The following is a 14,856-nucleotide window of genomic DNA, read 5'->3' as shown; positions in this document are numbered from 1 at the left end:
TCTGATTGTGTCGTAGGAATGATTTGCTGGTACTGTATATTTACATAGCAGTAAAATGAACATAATTTATGGCTTCATTTTGTTGGAGTTGCGTGACATTGGAACAAAGGCAAAACATTTTATATTAGGTGCCGTATATGTTAACCTGTTTTCAGAATGCTACATTCAAGATATCAGAATGTGGTCCAAGAACGAGTGTGTGTTCTAACCTTTTAGTGTTTCGTATCATTGTTTTGGGTATGTTCACGTTGTTCCTTTACAAAGACAGATTTTTCTTTCATATTGGGATGGAAGAGAGGTTTATAATGGTTTAACCCGGTTTATTGTTTCAGATCATCCTGGTATAGGGCTTCGATCCCGTTTAAATAACTCTTAACCTGTTTCATAACTATACTACAGATGGGATTTACACTATGCAGTTTGATTTATCCTCAGACTCTCTTAAGTTCTCAAGTGTTGTGAGTATTGTGAATAAAAGTACAAGACATTATTATACGTTTGCATTTATTCTTTTGGTAATTGAACACCGTTTCATGAAACATACATAATACGGAGTTTTAGAAGTACGATGATTTATTTCCTAAAAATTGCAGCAATTCAAACTTAGTATTCCTGGTATCCCAGTGGGTATTTGATGACATAGCCAGCGGGACAGTTGGGAGTTTTGCAGCATTTTCCTGGGGCTGGTGGATTGAGCGTACAGGCTGGCGGGAGTTGCCATATCGCACACCTGTAAAACACAAAAATCAGAAAATGTAATAGAAATAATGATAGGTTAATATCGTACACGACATAATATTATGTACATGCCAAAATAAGTGGACATCTTTCAATCTGGTCACAACTCGCAAAATCTATTCAGTGCTAATCATGCATATGGTTATCCTTTGTAACTTTATTGGTGTGCGCTAAGATTAATGACGTTTTCGTTCATGCATTTTGTCCAAATAATAACTTTTATCAGTAGAGAGCGGGAAGTGCTTCAAAGCTGGTAATATACTTTGAAATATATTTTATAATTGATGTTATCTCTTACTGATAACCTTTTATTTGAAAATTGAAACCAATGGGAAGAATTTGTCATGATTTCTTAGCGCCGAAAATATTATTGCAATATAGTAATTAGGTCGAAGGGATATTGCTCTTAATCATCGAAGTTATGTACGACTTTATGTATGACTACATTTTGACCAGTTCATCTTAAGTAGCGTGATTGGAAGAGGATATATGTACTTCTTTGAGAGGACCCATGGGGAATGGTATGGATCCAATGTCCATCTAGGTCAAGTCTTAGGTCATACTTACTTTGCAGTATTTCAATCAGGATTTGAGAAGAATATATTTGTCTAATAAACTTTGTGCGGTTTCAATTTTGTATGTCATTTTTTTCTTTAATTGTTGTTATTGCTAATTGTTCACCACCGTTCATGCAAATGAAACAAACACAGGGCGAATTTGTAATGGTTTCTTCGAAATACCTCATTTTAATAAAACTCCCCCTGCGGGTCCGGGGTTGTAGAATTGGCCCGACGTGCCTCGCTACGTGTCGTAAAAGGCGACTAAGTAGAGGCAACCTGTTTGCCGTGGGTTGCGTCCCGTGTCGGAGGAGGAAAGGATCCTGGTAGTTGAGCAGAGGCTTTCCCTGCAACACACTACTTTGGCCTCTACTTCTCTTAGACGGGTGGTCGGGATGGGCCCGGTTCCGACAAATCGGCTGGTCACGCCGAGCCCTAGGAGGTCTTTATTTACTCTCTCACCTTCTTTATCTGTCTCCTTGTATCTCTCTTGATACCACCGTTGCCCCTAAATTCTCTTCCTTTATCTTTCCCTTTTCCAAGTCTTAGAAGACTTCCTAGAAGGCGGTGGCTTAACGGGTCAATCGGGGGGTAATTTTACCGACCTTAGAAATTGGCGACTTCAGGGTCATTCAAAGGTAATTTTATCAACTGAGTATGGCATCTGTGTATCCCTGACACTTGAAAAGTGTCCCCTTGTTCGGCTCCTTGGTGGGTGGGGAGCACGGGTGCTGAATTTTTAATCTAGCCAAAATGGATATTTCCAAAAAAAATCAAAATAAACGTACGAAAACTTTATCTGACTCTGACGACGAACCATGTAGTGTGGACACATTTCCACGCTTCATGGTAATACAATCTAAAGATGCCGCAAAATCCCTTGCTTCACTCTCTCCGTTTGTGATTGAGAAAACAATTACAGGTTTGATTGGTACGCCAAAGAGCGTCAAAAAAATGAAATCGGGTTGCCTTCTCGTGGAATGTGAGCGACGAGGTCAGTCAGACAATATCGGGAAAATAAAAACTTTCTTCGATATTCCAGTGACCTCATTCGCTCACACCACACTGAATACGTCCAAAGGCGTGATTTGTTGTCGTGACTTGGCTGGAGTCACCGACGCAGATATCATCGAAGGAATGAAAAGTGAAGGTGTCACTGCAGTCCGTCGAATACGTATCAAACGTAATAATAACCTGCAGGACACCATCACCATTGTACTCACCTTCAACAAGCCAACTGTACCCAAAGTGGTCAAAGTTGGCTTCTTGCAAATGAAGGTTGACATCTACATTCCAAACCCCCTTCGATGTTACAAATGTCAAAAATACGGCCATCACGAAGACCGCTGCTCTAAAACCCAAATATGTGGCCGATGCGGAGAAAATTCTCATCAGGAAGCTGATTGTAGAGCAACTCCGCATTGTGTCAACTGTGGAAAAGAGCACCACGCAAATTCCAAGGATTGCGATACCTGGAAACAGGAGAAGGAAATTCAGAGGGTAAAATACACAAATAATATTCCCTATCCAGAAGCCAGAAAACTTGTACAGGCGAAAACAGCCCATCCTGGCCCATCCTTCTCCACTGTAGTGAAGAGCAATCCTAAAACAACGAAGGACGCTCAAACACAAACAGAAGCACCCGATTCAACACCAAGCTCAAACACCCCTCATTACCAATCACAGAGAAACACGGCATCTACACAAACTACATTCAGCAATACCCAACAAACTAAATCACCAAAAAACAAGAATAAATCTCATGGAAACAGGCAACAAAAGGGGTCAGATGATCCCATCAAACTTTATAACAGGTTTGGAGACATCGAGAGCATGGATGCAGAAGAATCTGCTCCATGCGCTCAAGGGAACTCCAGACCTACAAACAAAAAATTCACCCCCGTACTTCCTCCAGAGAAATAACAAAACAAATTCCCTCTGCGAAAGGTCTAACCTAGCTCCACAATCTTTAATTTAAATTTATAATGAAAAACACTATCATACAATGGAATTGTCGAGGACTTAAAGCAAATTACAATGATCTTCTCCTGCTTTTAAACGAACATGATCCTGCGGTACTATGCCTTCAAGAAACCTTCTTGAAAGATACGGACAACACACATTTAAAAACTACTCCCTGTTTAACACCTGCTCTCCAAATGTTGATAGGGCATCAGGAGGAGTTTCTGTTATTGTGAACAACAGAGCTCCTCATAGTTTCATTCCTTTAAACACCAATTTACAAGCCATTGCTGTAAGCGTCACTCTACATCGAGTGATTACATTTTGCTCTATTTATTTACCACCAAACACTAACCTAGAACCAAACGAACTCGATAATCTTGTTCAACAGCTTCCCGCACCCTTTGTTTTACTCGGGGATTTTAATGCCCATAACATTTTATGGGGATCGAATCATGTAAGTGACAGAGGTCACAAAGTTGAAGACTTTATTTCTAGACACGATCTGTGTCTATATAATACCAAAACACCTACATATTTACACCCAGGCACGGGTACATACACATGCATCGATTTGACAATTTGTTCTCCTTCTCTGCTTTTGGACTATGAATGGAAGGTCGCTGATGACCTTCACAGCAGCGATCACTTCCCAATCTCCCTTGTAAATCATAACTCTACAATTGATGAAGTAATTCCACAATGGAATTTAAAGAAGGCCGACTGGGCCAAATTCGAAACACTCTGTAAAACCAGGCTGAATGAGGATACAGTTTTCAATGTTAACGACCCCATTCAGCATTTTACATCTATTTTAACCGACATTGCAGAAGAATCTATCCCCAAGTCCTCAGCAAACTGTAAAAGAACCCTAAAACCTTGGCTCACTAAGGAATGTAAGGAAGCCATACGGCAACACCGAGAAGCCTTGAAAAAATTTAACAATCATCCGACGCCCGAGAATTTAAGTAAATATCGTATTCTCCGGGCCAAAGCTCGCCGCACAATCAAAGAAAGTAAACGAGCATCATGGATGAAATATGTTTCCTCTTTAAACTCTCGTTCCTCAATTAAGAAAGTTTGGGACACGATCCGAAAAATAAACGGAAAGAGAAAACACAATTCTTTCCGACATCTAAAAGTGAACAATAACAATCATAGCTCAAAACGTGACATAGCAAATGTTCTTGCTGATACATTCTCTAAAAATTCGTCATCATCTAATTATTCCGAAGCCTTCCAAAAATTGAAAACTCAAAAAGAAAAGTCACGTTTAAAATTCACATCCAACAACTCTGAAAGCTACAACCAGCTGTTTTCACTATCAGAACTTATGGAGGCTTTAGACAAGGCCCATGATACTTCCGCTGGGCCTGACAAAATACATTACCAGTTTTTAAAACATCTTCCAGAATCATCTTTAACATCTCTTTTAAAACTCTTCAATGATTTATGGATTACTGGTAACCTACCTAAAATATGGAAAGAAGCAACAGTAATACCAGTTCCCAAACCCGGTAAAGATAGTGAAGATCCTACCAACTATCGACCTATTGCACTCACAAGCTGCATGTGCAAAACAATGGAACGAATGATCAATTCTCGGCTTGTCTGGTATTTGGAAACTAACAATTTAATATCTCCTTTCCAAAGTGGCTTTCGATATGGCCGGAGCACCAATGATCATCTGGTTAGACTAGAAACATTCATTCGCGATGCATTTATTAAGAAAGAACATTTAGTAGCGGTTTTCTTTGATTTAGAAAAGGCCTATGACACGACATGGAAGTACGGGATACTAAATGACCTGAACGATCTAGGTCTAAAAGGCCGTCTGCCCTCTTTCATATCCAACTTTCTCTCCGACAGAGAATTCAAAGTACGAGTGGGCTCTACCCTCTCAGATCTGCACGAGCAAGAGATGGGTGTGCCCCAGGGCAGTATTTTATCTGTGACACTTTTCAATATCAAAATTAATAACATCACCAAGTGTTTGACTCCTGGTGTGGATTGCTCACTATATGTTGATGATTTTCTCATATGTTATCGGTCAAAGCACATGCATACAATTGAAAGACAACTACAGCAAAATATCAACAAGATTCAAAATTGGGCTAGTACGAACGGTTTCAAATTCTCGAAATCAAAAACGGTATGTATGCATTTCTGTCAATTACGACGACACCACGATGAACCTAAACTCACGCTGGACGGAACACCTATTCCAGTTGTTGAGGAAACAAAATTTTTGGGTATTATCTTTGACAGAAAACTGACTTTTATTCCACACCTAAAAAACTTGAAAGCCAAATGCTTAAAAGCACTTGACCTACTTAAAGTAGTAGCGCACACTGACTGGGGTGCTGATAGAAAAGTCATCCTGAATTTATATAGAACGTTTATTCGCTCCAAACTAGACTATGGTTGCGTTGTGTATGGTTCTGCCAGAAAATCGTATCTTAAAATGCTTGATCCAATTCATCATCAGGGAATAAGACTGGCTCTGGGAGCATTTAAAACATCCCCGTGTGAAAGCCTTCTAGCTGAGGCGAATGAACCACCGTTATCGCATCGTAGAGAAATGCTTTCCGCACAGTATGCTCTGAAATTAAAATCAAACCCTCTGAATCCTGCTTTTTCGGCTGTTTTTCAACCCAAATACAAAACTTTATACGAAAATAAACCAAACGCCATACCTTCCTTTGGCATTAGAATATCATCCAGCCTTGACACTACAAATATAGATCTTTCAAAAATTCAGAAAACATCCATCTCTGAAACACCACCCTGGCTAATTAAACAACCAAAAGTACGTTTTACGCTACACGATGGAAAAAATCCGAAACAAACCCTTCTATCTTCCACAACTCTTACCATGAACTCCTCACCGAATTTAAAAACTACACCAGAATTTACACTGATGGATCAAAGGATGAGGAAAAGGCTGCTGCAGCCTTTGTTTGTGGAAATCACACAACGCAAGTTCGCTTACCAAATGGAGCATCAATTTTTACAGCCGAAATCAGAGCAATAGACCTTGCTCTGCAACATATAGAAAAGAACTGTATTTTAAACAGTATCATCTTCTCCGACTCGCTATCAGTACTCCAGTCACTACAAAATAGAAAACTGGAGAACCCATTATTGAAAAACATACTCGTAAAAAATACCGAGCTGAGTGTCTCCCACAATATAATATACTGTTGGTTACCTAGCCACATTGGTATTAAAGGTAACGAAAAAGCAGATCGCGCTGCTAAAATGGCCCTTTCTCAAGAACCATCTGATTTTAAAATACCATATACTGATTTTAAACCTTGTATCAGAAAGTTCTTACGTCAGAAGTGGCAGGCATCATGGAATGATGCTGTAAATAACAAACTTCATGCAATCAAACCAACTCTAGGAGAATGGACTCCTTCCTACAGAACCATTCGTAGGGAGGAGATAGTCATTGCAAGAATCCGAATTGGTCATACTTATATCACCCACACCCACATACTAAAAGGTGAAGACCCACCAGAGTGCGTTTCTTGCAATGAACCATTCACTGTCAAGCACTTTATGATAGAGTGCTTTGACCTACAACCTACGCGCGATCGTTATTACGTTGTGCATGACCTGAAAGAACTTTTTGATAATATAAACATCACTCGTATTATCGAGTTCTTGAAAGCCGTAAATATTTACTCTAAACTCTGACTTTTATGCTATCACCTTGTGCAGTTTTATGCAATATACATACCGTCTCATTTTAATACCTATTCATCTTTTTTACATCTCCCGTTGATCGGGAAGCTTTATTTTGCACCGTTACCATCTTACCGTTTTTAATTTCAACCATTTGTTCTTTTATATCGCTGGTCGATATAGAACCTTTTATAAGGTTTAAAAAATTATACAAGTAACACTTTGTTTGGCGCTAAATAGCCTAAAAGTGCTGATGCGCCGTTAAAAAACAAACAATCAATCAATCAATCAATCATTTTAATAAAACAGGTAGGTGTATCTCCAAAACACATCAGAGTATCCGACGTGCTGAAGGTTGCATAATAATAGTTCATCCTACATTATGGCATATCGTGTGATTCCCGAGAACAATTATAAGGACATATTAATTGTTTACAAACAATTCTGCAACATTTTGCAGGACATCACCGATGGTGGAACGTACAGCATGTGTACATGTGTATTATGAACGATTGGTCTAAGTCTGTGACATTTTATTTTAACTGATGTCCTTTCGAAATTAGATGTTATTTTCCTCCGCCATCAGCAAAGAGATGAAAAGGAAGAACATTTCTAAAATTTTCATGTAAAACTAAGGCAGGTTAATTTAGGAAAAAAATCCCAAATTTAGTCATCATTCTGCATTACGAAAATTAATCTTTATTAGAAGGTGCATGTTTCATCACCAGGGAAGAACTAATTTTTGAATGGCACTCTGAAAACGTGATATAGAAACAGCTGATTCTTTGCTAGAAAAGACTACCATATCATATTAAACTGTAGAAATTAATTGTTACATGCATATGAAAGCATGCATAACAAACAATATGCACGACCTTAGGAATATGAGAAAAGTCTTTGATATTTGAAAATCAGTTTTAAATTGTAATCTTTTAGGTTTCAGTTTGTATCTAAACATAATAATAACTCTCACATATGCAGAATAGTTTTAATAATTATATGCAATCGTAAATGTCTAATTTGCAGAAAGGTCTGCTATTTTAAAATGTTGTGGCTTACAATGGCAGTGCGTACATATGAATAAATTCTGGTGCTGCAAATTGTTTCTAGAGTTTGACATTTCTTGGTAATTTCTTTGAATATCTTACCTCTGCAATAAGCGCAGCAGTGTTCTTCGATCCATTTAGCATATACATCAGTGCTGCAAAAACTTGAATCGTAAAATCTGCAGTTTCCAATCGTATCGCTGCAGGAACCTGATTTAATCGTAAACAAACCAGTTACTTAATGTACATTCTCTGCTACATTAAACTTGCGATGAAATATTCTCTTCATTCTTATATAGAGAATGTATATAAGGAAACTGAATAAAATGTATGTCTTTCGAGTTTAGTTCCTCTACTAAGTTGAGAAATATGCCCCCCCCCCCCCCGAAAAAAGACAGAAACGAAAACTGTCGCTTTTAAAATAAATGTTAATTTTCCTCCAATATCATAAGGCATTTTAACAGGTGAATGCACACATTCACAGCTATCCTTAGTTACATTATTTGTCAAAATCAGTTATGAATTCTTGTTTGTTTTTACCAGTACGTAGAACGCTGTATGAACAGAATTTTCAATAGGTCCCATGTGTCATGGTGTAAGGTACACAAATGTTACTGTTTTGAGAGATAATACAACCCATTTAGTTTGGTTAGCATTTTTGATAATGATTCCTTTTCACGTGGATGCACCCGGCTGACATGTACAAAGGATAACTTTGTGTGGGAGAGTATAAATCAGGAGCTTTTGATCTGGATATTGTTTTGAGAGCATGTTTTTAAAACAATTAACAGAAAAAGTGTGAAAGACAACAAGCTTTGTAAATTTTAACATAATTTCTTTCCCTAGAATACAAAGTAAAACACAATAAGACACAAACTTTTGGAATTGCGAATCAATTCCCAAATAATCCAAGAATTACAGTCACAGGTAGTAATGATTTAAACTCCAGTATAAATTCAGTACAAGTCCAGAACAAAACTAAAAACTAAAGACGATGATGTATCTGTAGTAGCTTGTAGAGTGTTAATGTGTCAACAGTCTTTTATTGAATCACAGTAATAGAATAACAGGTTTCAATGTACTCTAAATTCCAAGTGAAATTCTCTGTCCATGACTTTTATCAGAGTACCTTTGTATTTCCAGAGACAATAATCACTTGAATTAAATAATTTGAAGAAATACAATTTCCAGCCCAAAACTGAAATACTGGGCACAGAATATAAAGTGCTAGATCTTAAAGCACGACCATAAAAAGCTTCCCAGTTAAAAGATTATAGGGTTCTCTACCTAACCTCAGGTCACAATTAGCATTTTCTAAAAAAATATATTCCTAAATGGAAAATAACCTTCTAGACTGATCCCGATATTTACAAATTAAACACAGGAAACTTGATTATGTAAAATACACTAAGGAAATTCCAAAACCTAGACCTATACCCAAATAAACACATTTACTTATAATAATAATAATAATAATAATAATAATAATAATAATAATAATAATAATAATTAATAACAATAATAATGACTTTAAATCCATACGCATAGAAAGTAATTTAGCTATGTATTAGTAGTTATTAGTAGTTTATTATATGCTTATTTTTTTCTCCGTTAACTTTGCATTGTCAGAATATTTTACGATACTGAACTCGCGAGCAACTTCATATTGCACTCATAAAAGAACTACTTTCTATTGTAAGCAAACAATTGACGCAGACGCTAGCACTTATTATTCGTAAACAAATAATTACACTCGCGTAGTTGGAGCTTTACGTTTTGGTAGATTAAATTTGTTTCTGAATGAAGTAAAGCACTTAGTACTTTCTTAGTTCTGCAAATCCGAATTACGTGAGATATGTCATTTGTTCTCAAGCTTTATTACAAATGTCGAAATTATATTCTAATTTCGACTATATTCCAAGTGCAATTACATCTTCCTTACTGCACTAAAAATGAAATAAACATTAGACTCCATAGCGTCTTTTTGATAATTACAATTAAAAGATGTCATAGTTTCCCACATTATGATTACAAACATTCAATGATAGAACAGAAACACACTTGCAGCTGTCAACACGCTTCTCCCTCCCTGTTTCAATCCGATGTATTTCATGTAGAATTGGCACAGATAAATGCAGTCCATAATCACGAAATTTCGCAGAATCGACAGAAATACCATAATCTATTCATTCTAGATCAAATGGAAAAGTTGTTGTAATGCGCATTCATTCCCAATATGTCTCCAAATTTCAATTTTAACTGGACCGCCATTTTCTTTCGAAAGTTATGCCGAGCGCTCGGCTAAGTTCAAATTTATCTGGGCGGAGTTATGTACGCAGTAATAATGTTGTTGTTATGTAATAATGAATTTGTATTTGTGTATTTAGTTTGGAGTACGGCATACGTTCGGTTACTTTGTTTCTGGTAATGTATTTTGTTAATATAATTAAGCATTAGACTAAGAAAATGAGCATATATTAAAAAGGTTACTTCATTTGTATGGGACAATATGAACTCGTTACTTCATTTGTATGGGGCAATATGAACTCGTTTTGTCGAATGGATATACTGCACTCCCAAGGTCGTGCAGTATTCCATCCGGAAAACTCGTTCATATTGTCCCATACAAATGCAGTAACCTATAATTACTGAATAAATACAATTCAGGTCAAACAGAAATGAACTCAGTTTTGGACAAGGTCAAGTCCAACATACTGTTACAAGTCAGGGGTTTATTCTAGAACAGCTGGGGGATTCATATCGTAGTTATAACTTACTGTAACTCAAGAATACAGTGTAAAACAATGGATGCAGTTTTTTCTACATTCTGCTGGTTTTCCCTGACATACCCATAGAGCAAGCAACAGACAAGAGAGCAAGGCTCTAGACCTCGGAACATACATGTATTTACACGCATATTTTTTTAAAATGTCAAATCATAAGTGACAATATAGTCTTCTATTATCTTCTGATCGTGTTGTGAACCTTTGCAGGTTTCATCAATGCATTATAAAACAAAACGAGAGAACATTTCTGGATATAATCTAAAATGGGATAGCAAAATCATTTAAATTAAACATCCAGTCATGACAAAGAGTTGAGCTAAGTTATTAAAGAGTTTACAAGTAGAGGAAAAGCTGTCTTTGGTAGGAAAAAGATAAAACTAGCATACTAATCTCTCAGTTGTCTTTAAATCAGTATCATTAACTAAACGGTTCCTAATATGGTAAGTTTTTGAAGCATAATATAAAGTCTTCAAGAGGGAAAATGTAGAAGAAAAAAGAAAGAAAGAAATAAAGGAAGCAATAAAATAAATACATGCCTAAAAACGTGTTTGCTCGGGAACTATTTGATGGTGCATACAATATCTTTCTTTATAAAAAGACTTAAAGTGTCGTTTAATATGCCCAAAATTCTTAAGAATAGTATGCAGAACGGATAAAATGTCAAATATTAATAATATATCATTTAATGTAGCAATTAATAAATGTTTTAGGTACATACATCATTATAACTAGAAAGAATTTCATGATGTAATGAAACATTGTACTATTGGGTTAAATATGCACACGTTGAAGATCATGGTAGTATAGAAGACTGGTTGACGTGAAAGCAAAAATGACGTGGAAGAAGAGAATAGAAGATGATGGTGATGATCAGTTAAAACGAGTAATTCAAGGAGAGAAAGATAAAGAAATAAGAAATACGGACAAGCAGAAAGAAATAATATACTACTTCTACTATTACTACTACTACTACTACTACTAATATTAATAATAATAATAATAATAATAATAACATTACTAATAATAATAATATGTACTTAATCACCGGTTTAGACAGAAATTGTCATTTTAAAAGTCACAATGAGGCTAAAACAGCGGGACAATATGGTAGCCGTACATACCAGATGCTGCTATTGTTGTTGGCGGAAGTGTGGTGGGTGGATGAGTCCAAGGAGGAAATGGGATGGCTGGATGATCCAATGAAGAACAAATGTCCAGGTTACAGAGGTTTGCTGTGCAGCATGTTTCACAGAATACCGACCTTTTCAATTCGCTCGTCATATCAGCATCATTTAGGCCTCGACCAATCAGAATATTAGACCCTGTATCAAGAACGCCTTCTTCCTGGCAATGCTTTTGATACAGAAGGCAATGTTACAGCAAAACCCATTGGAAAAGCATGGTATGAAAGTGCGGCATGTATAAATAAAATGTTCCTATGGTACTTTCTCTGTCTGTCTGTCTGTATGTCTGTCCGTCTCTCTCTCTCTCTCTCTCTCTCTCTCTCTCTCTCTATATATATATATATATATATATATATATATATATATATATATATATATATATGTAAAGAGAGAGAGAGAGAGATAGTAATGGCGACACGTTTTGAGACCATGCAGCTGTTGATTAGAGGTATAACCAGCTTTCATAAAGGAAACAAACACATAGCACATATGTGGAATATCAGGTAGTCGGAATATAGCTGTCATTGAAATGAATAAGCATTTGTAAGGTCGACTCTGAGTATTAAGTTTAATATAATCTGTCTGTAAATGCGAATTCCACTTCTGGTCAAGGATTAAACGAAACGAATAAAGAAATAGTAATACTCTTAATATATACATAGTAATTGTACATCTGACAGACACGCTGAAAGCCCGCCTCGGATGCTGTAGGTCGCTGGTTCGAACCCCGGCCGAGTCATACCAAAGACTTCTACAAACGATACTAACAACTACCTTGCTAGGCGCTCAGCATTAATAGGTTAGTGTTAGGACTAGTTGGTCTGGTGTGAGGATAATGTGACTGGGTAGGACATCATGCTACTTGTCCCCGGCACGATGTCCCAGTGCTAGACATCACTATAAACTGCCACACTGCAGACATAGTAGCGATATGACTGAAAAATGTTAAATATGTGTTAAAAATCCAACTCACACACACACATATACACGCTGAAATAGGAGAAAAAAACTTACTTGTCTCCGTATACAGTCACTTGTAAACTACATCGACTCCAATTATCTTCGACGAAAGGTGACACGCCTAGAAGGACAACATACGCAAACAAGCACGGTAATATTTACATTGGAAATAGAACCTAATTTTATATTCTGTAAGAGTTATAACCTTTCATGATACAATTTGTAAATATACATGTATCATGAGAAATTATTAACACTTGTTAAACGTCATTGTATTATATTCCTTCAGTTCCCAAACAAAGATTGTATTATATTCTTTCAATCCCTAAATAAGAAAGTATTTGTATCAAGAAAGAGAAACACATTTTTACATTGCTGCATCCACTTTTGTTGTGAGAAAAGAGATATAGACCGATATGCAAGTATAAATCTCCCAGACAGTTCAAATGTTCTCTTCTGAAATCGAATACCTTTTTGTGTATTTTTGAAGTTACATGTAGACGCAGCTTTCGCTATCTTTCGTTTAATATATTTGTTTTAGTATATCTCTTAGTCGTACAATCTGTATTGCCATGTAGGATCTGTATGGCCACCTATGGAAATCGACATTGCGAATATCACTATAGTTATCTATAAATGTTTAAAATGCAAAGATCGATCTAACTATCCAAGCAATTGTAAAATTTTGGGTCTGTACAGGTATTTCACATGAAGGGATGCCATGGCCCTTTATGGGAATCTAGCATTATGCCTCACTCTAGTCCTCTCTGGGAACCAATCATAATTTGGCTTTATAAGGTTGTATAGAAACTTAACATTAATAGACCAATACAAAAAGGAAAGGACAAATGCATACAAAATGACAGATACTCACTTCACAGACTAACACACATCCTTAAACTGTAACACAGCTTATTATTTTTCGTCGGTCTATTTTACAATAAAACACTCGTCAACCCAGAAACTACTCACATCCCTAAACTGTCACACCCCTTATTATTTTTCGTCGGTCTATTTTACAATAAAACACTCGTCAACCCAGAAACTACTCACATCCCTAAACTGTCACACCCCTTATTATTTTTCGTCGGTCTATTTTACAATAAAACACTCGTCAACTAAGAAACTACTCACATCCCTAAACTGTCACACCCCTTATTATTTTTCGTCGGTCTATTTTACAATAAAACACTCGTCAACCCAGAAACTACTCACATCCCTAAACTGTCACACCCCTTATTATTTTTCGTCGGTCTATTTTACAACAAAACACTCGTCAACCCAGAAACTACTCACATCCCTAAACTGTCACACCCCTTATTATGTTTCGTCAATCTGTTTTACAATCAAACATACGTTCATTCAGAAACCACTGTTTCAAACCTATATTTGTAGGGGATACGATATTGCATGCTAGGATAATTAACACCTATTCTTACAGACGAACATACATACTTAAGGACCAACGCGAGCTAACAATCTAGCACACTTCTGCAACAAAAGGTCTATGGAGTATGATATTTTATAGTCAGATAACCTATGAACTACATACACTCCAACAACTCTAATCCCCTGCATAATTATTTATTGATTGTAGGACAATAGCTTGTCAGGTTGACGACTTGTTTACGCAGTGATTCCACTACATAATTCTCTACTGATAGTTTATTTGATATCTTATCAATCCATGATTTGTCATCGATATAACTTTAGCAGTAATGCACATACAATGAAGGTCGATAGTTCAAGATAAAGCATACATTTTTACTAATCTGGCAGTCCACGCTTAATTAGAATTACTCTGATGCAATATCTAATTCACGGAATTGTGTGCATAAATTTGCAACTTTTTGCAATTTAATGTAATTATAGTATTGCTAGCTACATCATTACCCAAGGCATGTTTTACTTATATACTTATATAGGACCTGTA

The 14,856-nt window shown here is 36.4% G+C and overlaps 1 protein-coding gene across 1 annotated transcript in view; it reads right to left on the bottom strand.

Annotated features, from left to right (window-relative positions):
• Nucleotides 1-563: 563 nt before the first annotated feature.
• LOC149780570 (uncharacterized) overlaps nucleotides 564-14,856 on the bottom strand; it is a 33,087-nt gene continuing 18,794 nt past the window's right edge. Inside the window, exons 7-10 of the mRNA XM_089937683.1 lie at nucleotides 12,978-13,044; nucleotides 11,901-12,132; nucleotides 8,096-8,203; nucleotides 564-730 (exon numbers count right to left, since the gene is read on the bottom strand). Of these exons, the coding sequence (XP_089793809.1) occupies nucleotides 12,994-13,044 (51 nt within the window). The 3' untranslated portion in view covers nucleotides 564-730; nucleotides 8,096-8,203; nucleotides 11,901-12,132; nucleotides 12,978-12,993. The remainder of the gene's footprint in view (nucleotides 731-8,095; nucleotides 8,204-11,900; nucleotides 12,133-12,977; nucleotides 13,045-14,856) is intronic.

This window comes from Sinohyriopsis cumingii, chromosome 16, assembly GCF_028554795.1.
Source record: "Sinohyriopsis cumingii isolate HCF-2022 chromosome 16, ASM2855479v2, whole genome shotgun sequence".
Classification (NCBI taxonomy): domain Eukaryota; kingdom Metazoa; phylum Mollusca; class Bivalvia; order Unionida; family Unionidae; genus Sinohyriopsis; species Sinohyriopsis cumingii.
This window is presented reverse-complemented; position numbering and strand designations above follow the sequence as displayed.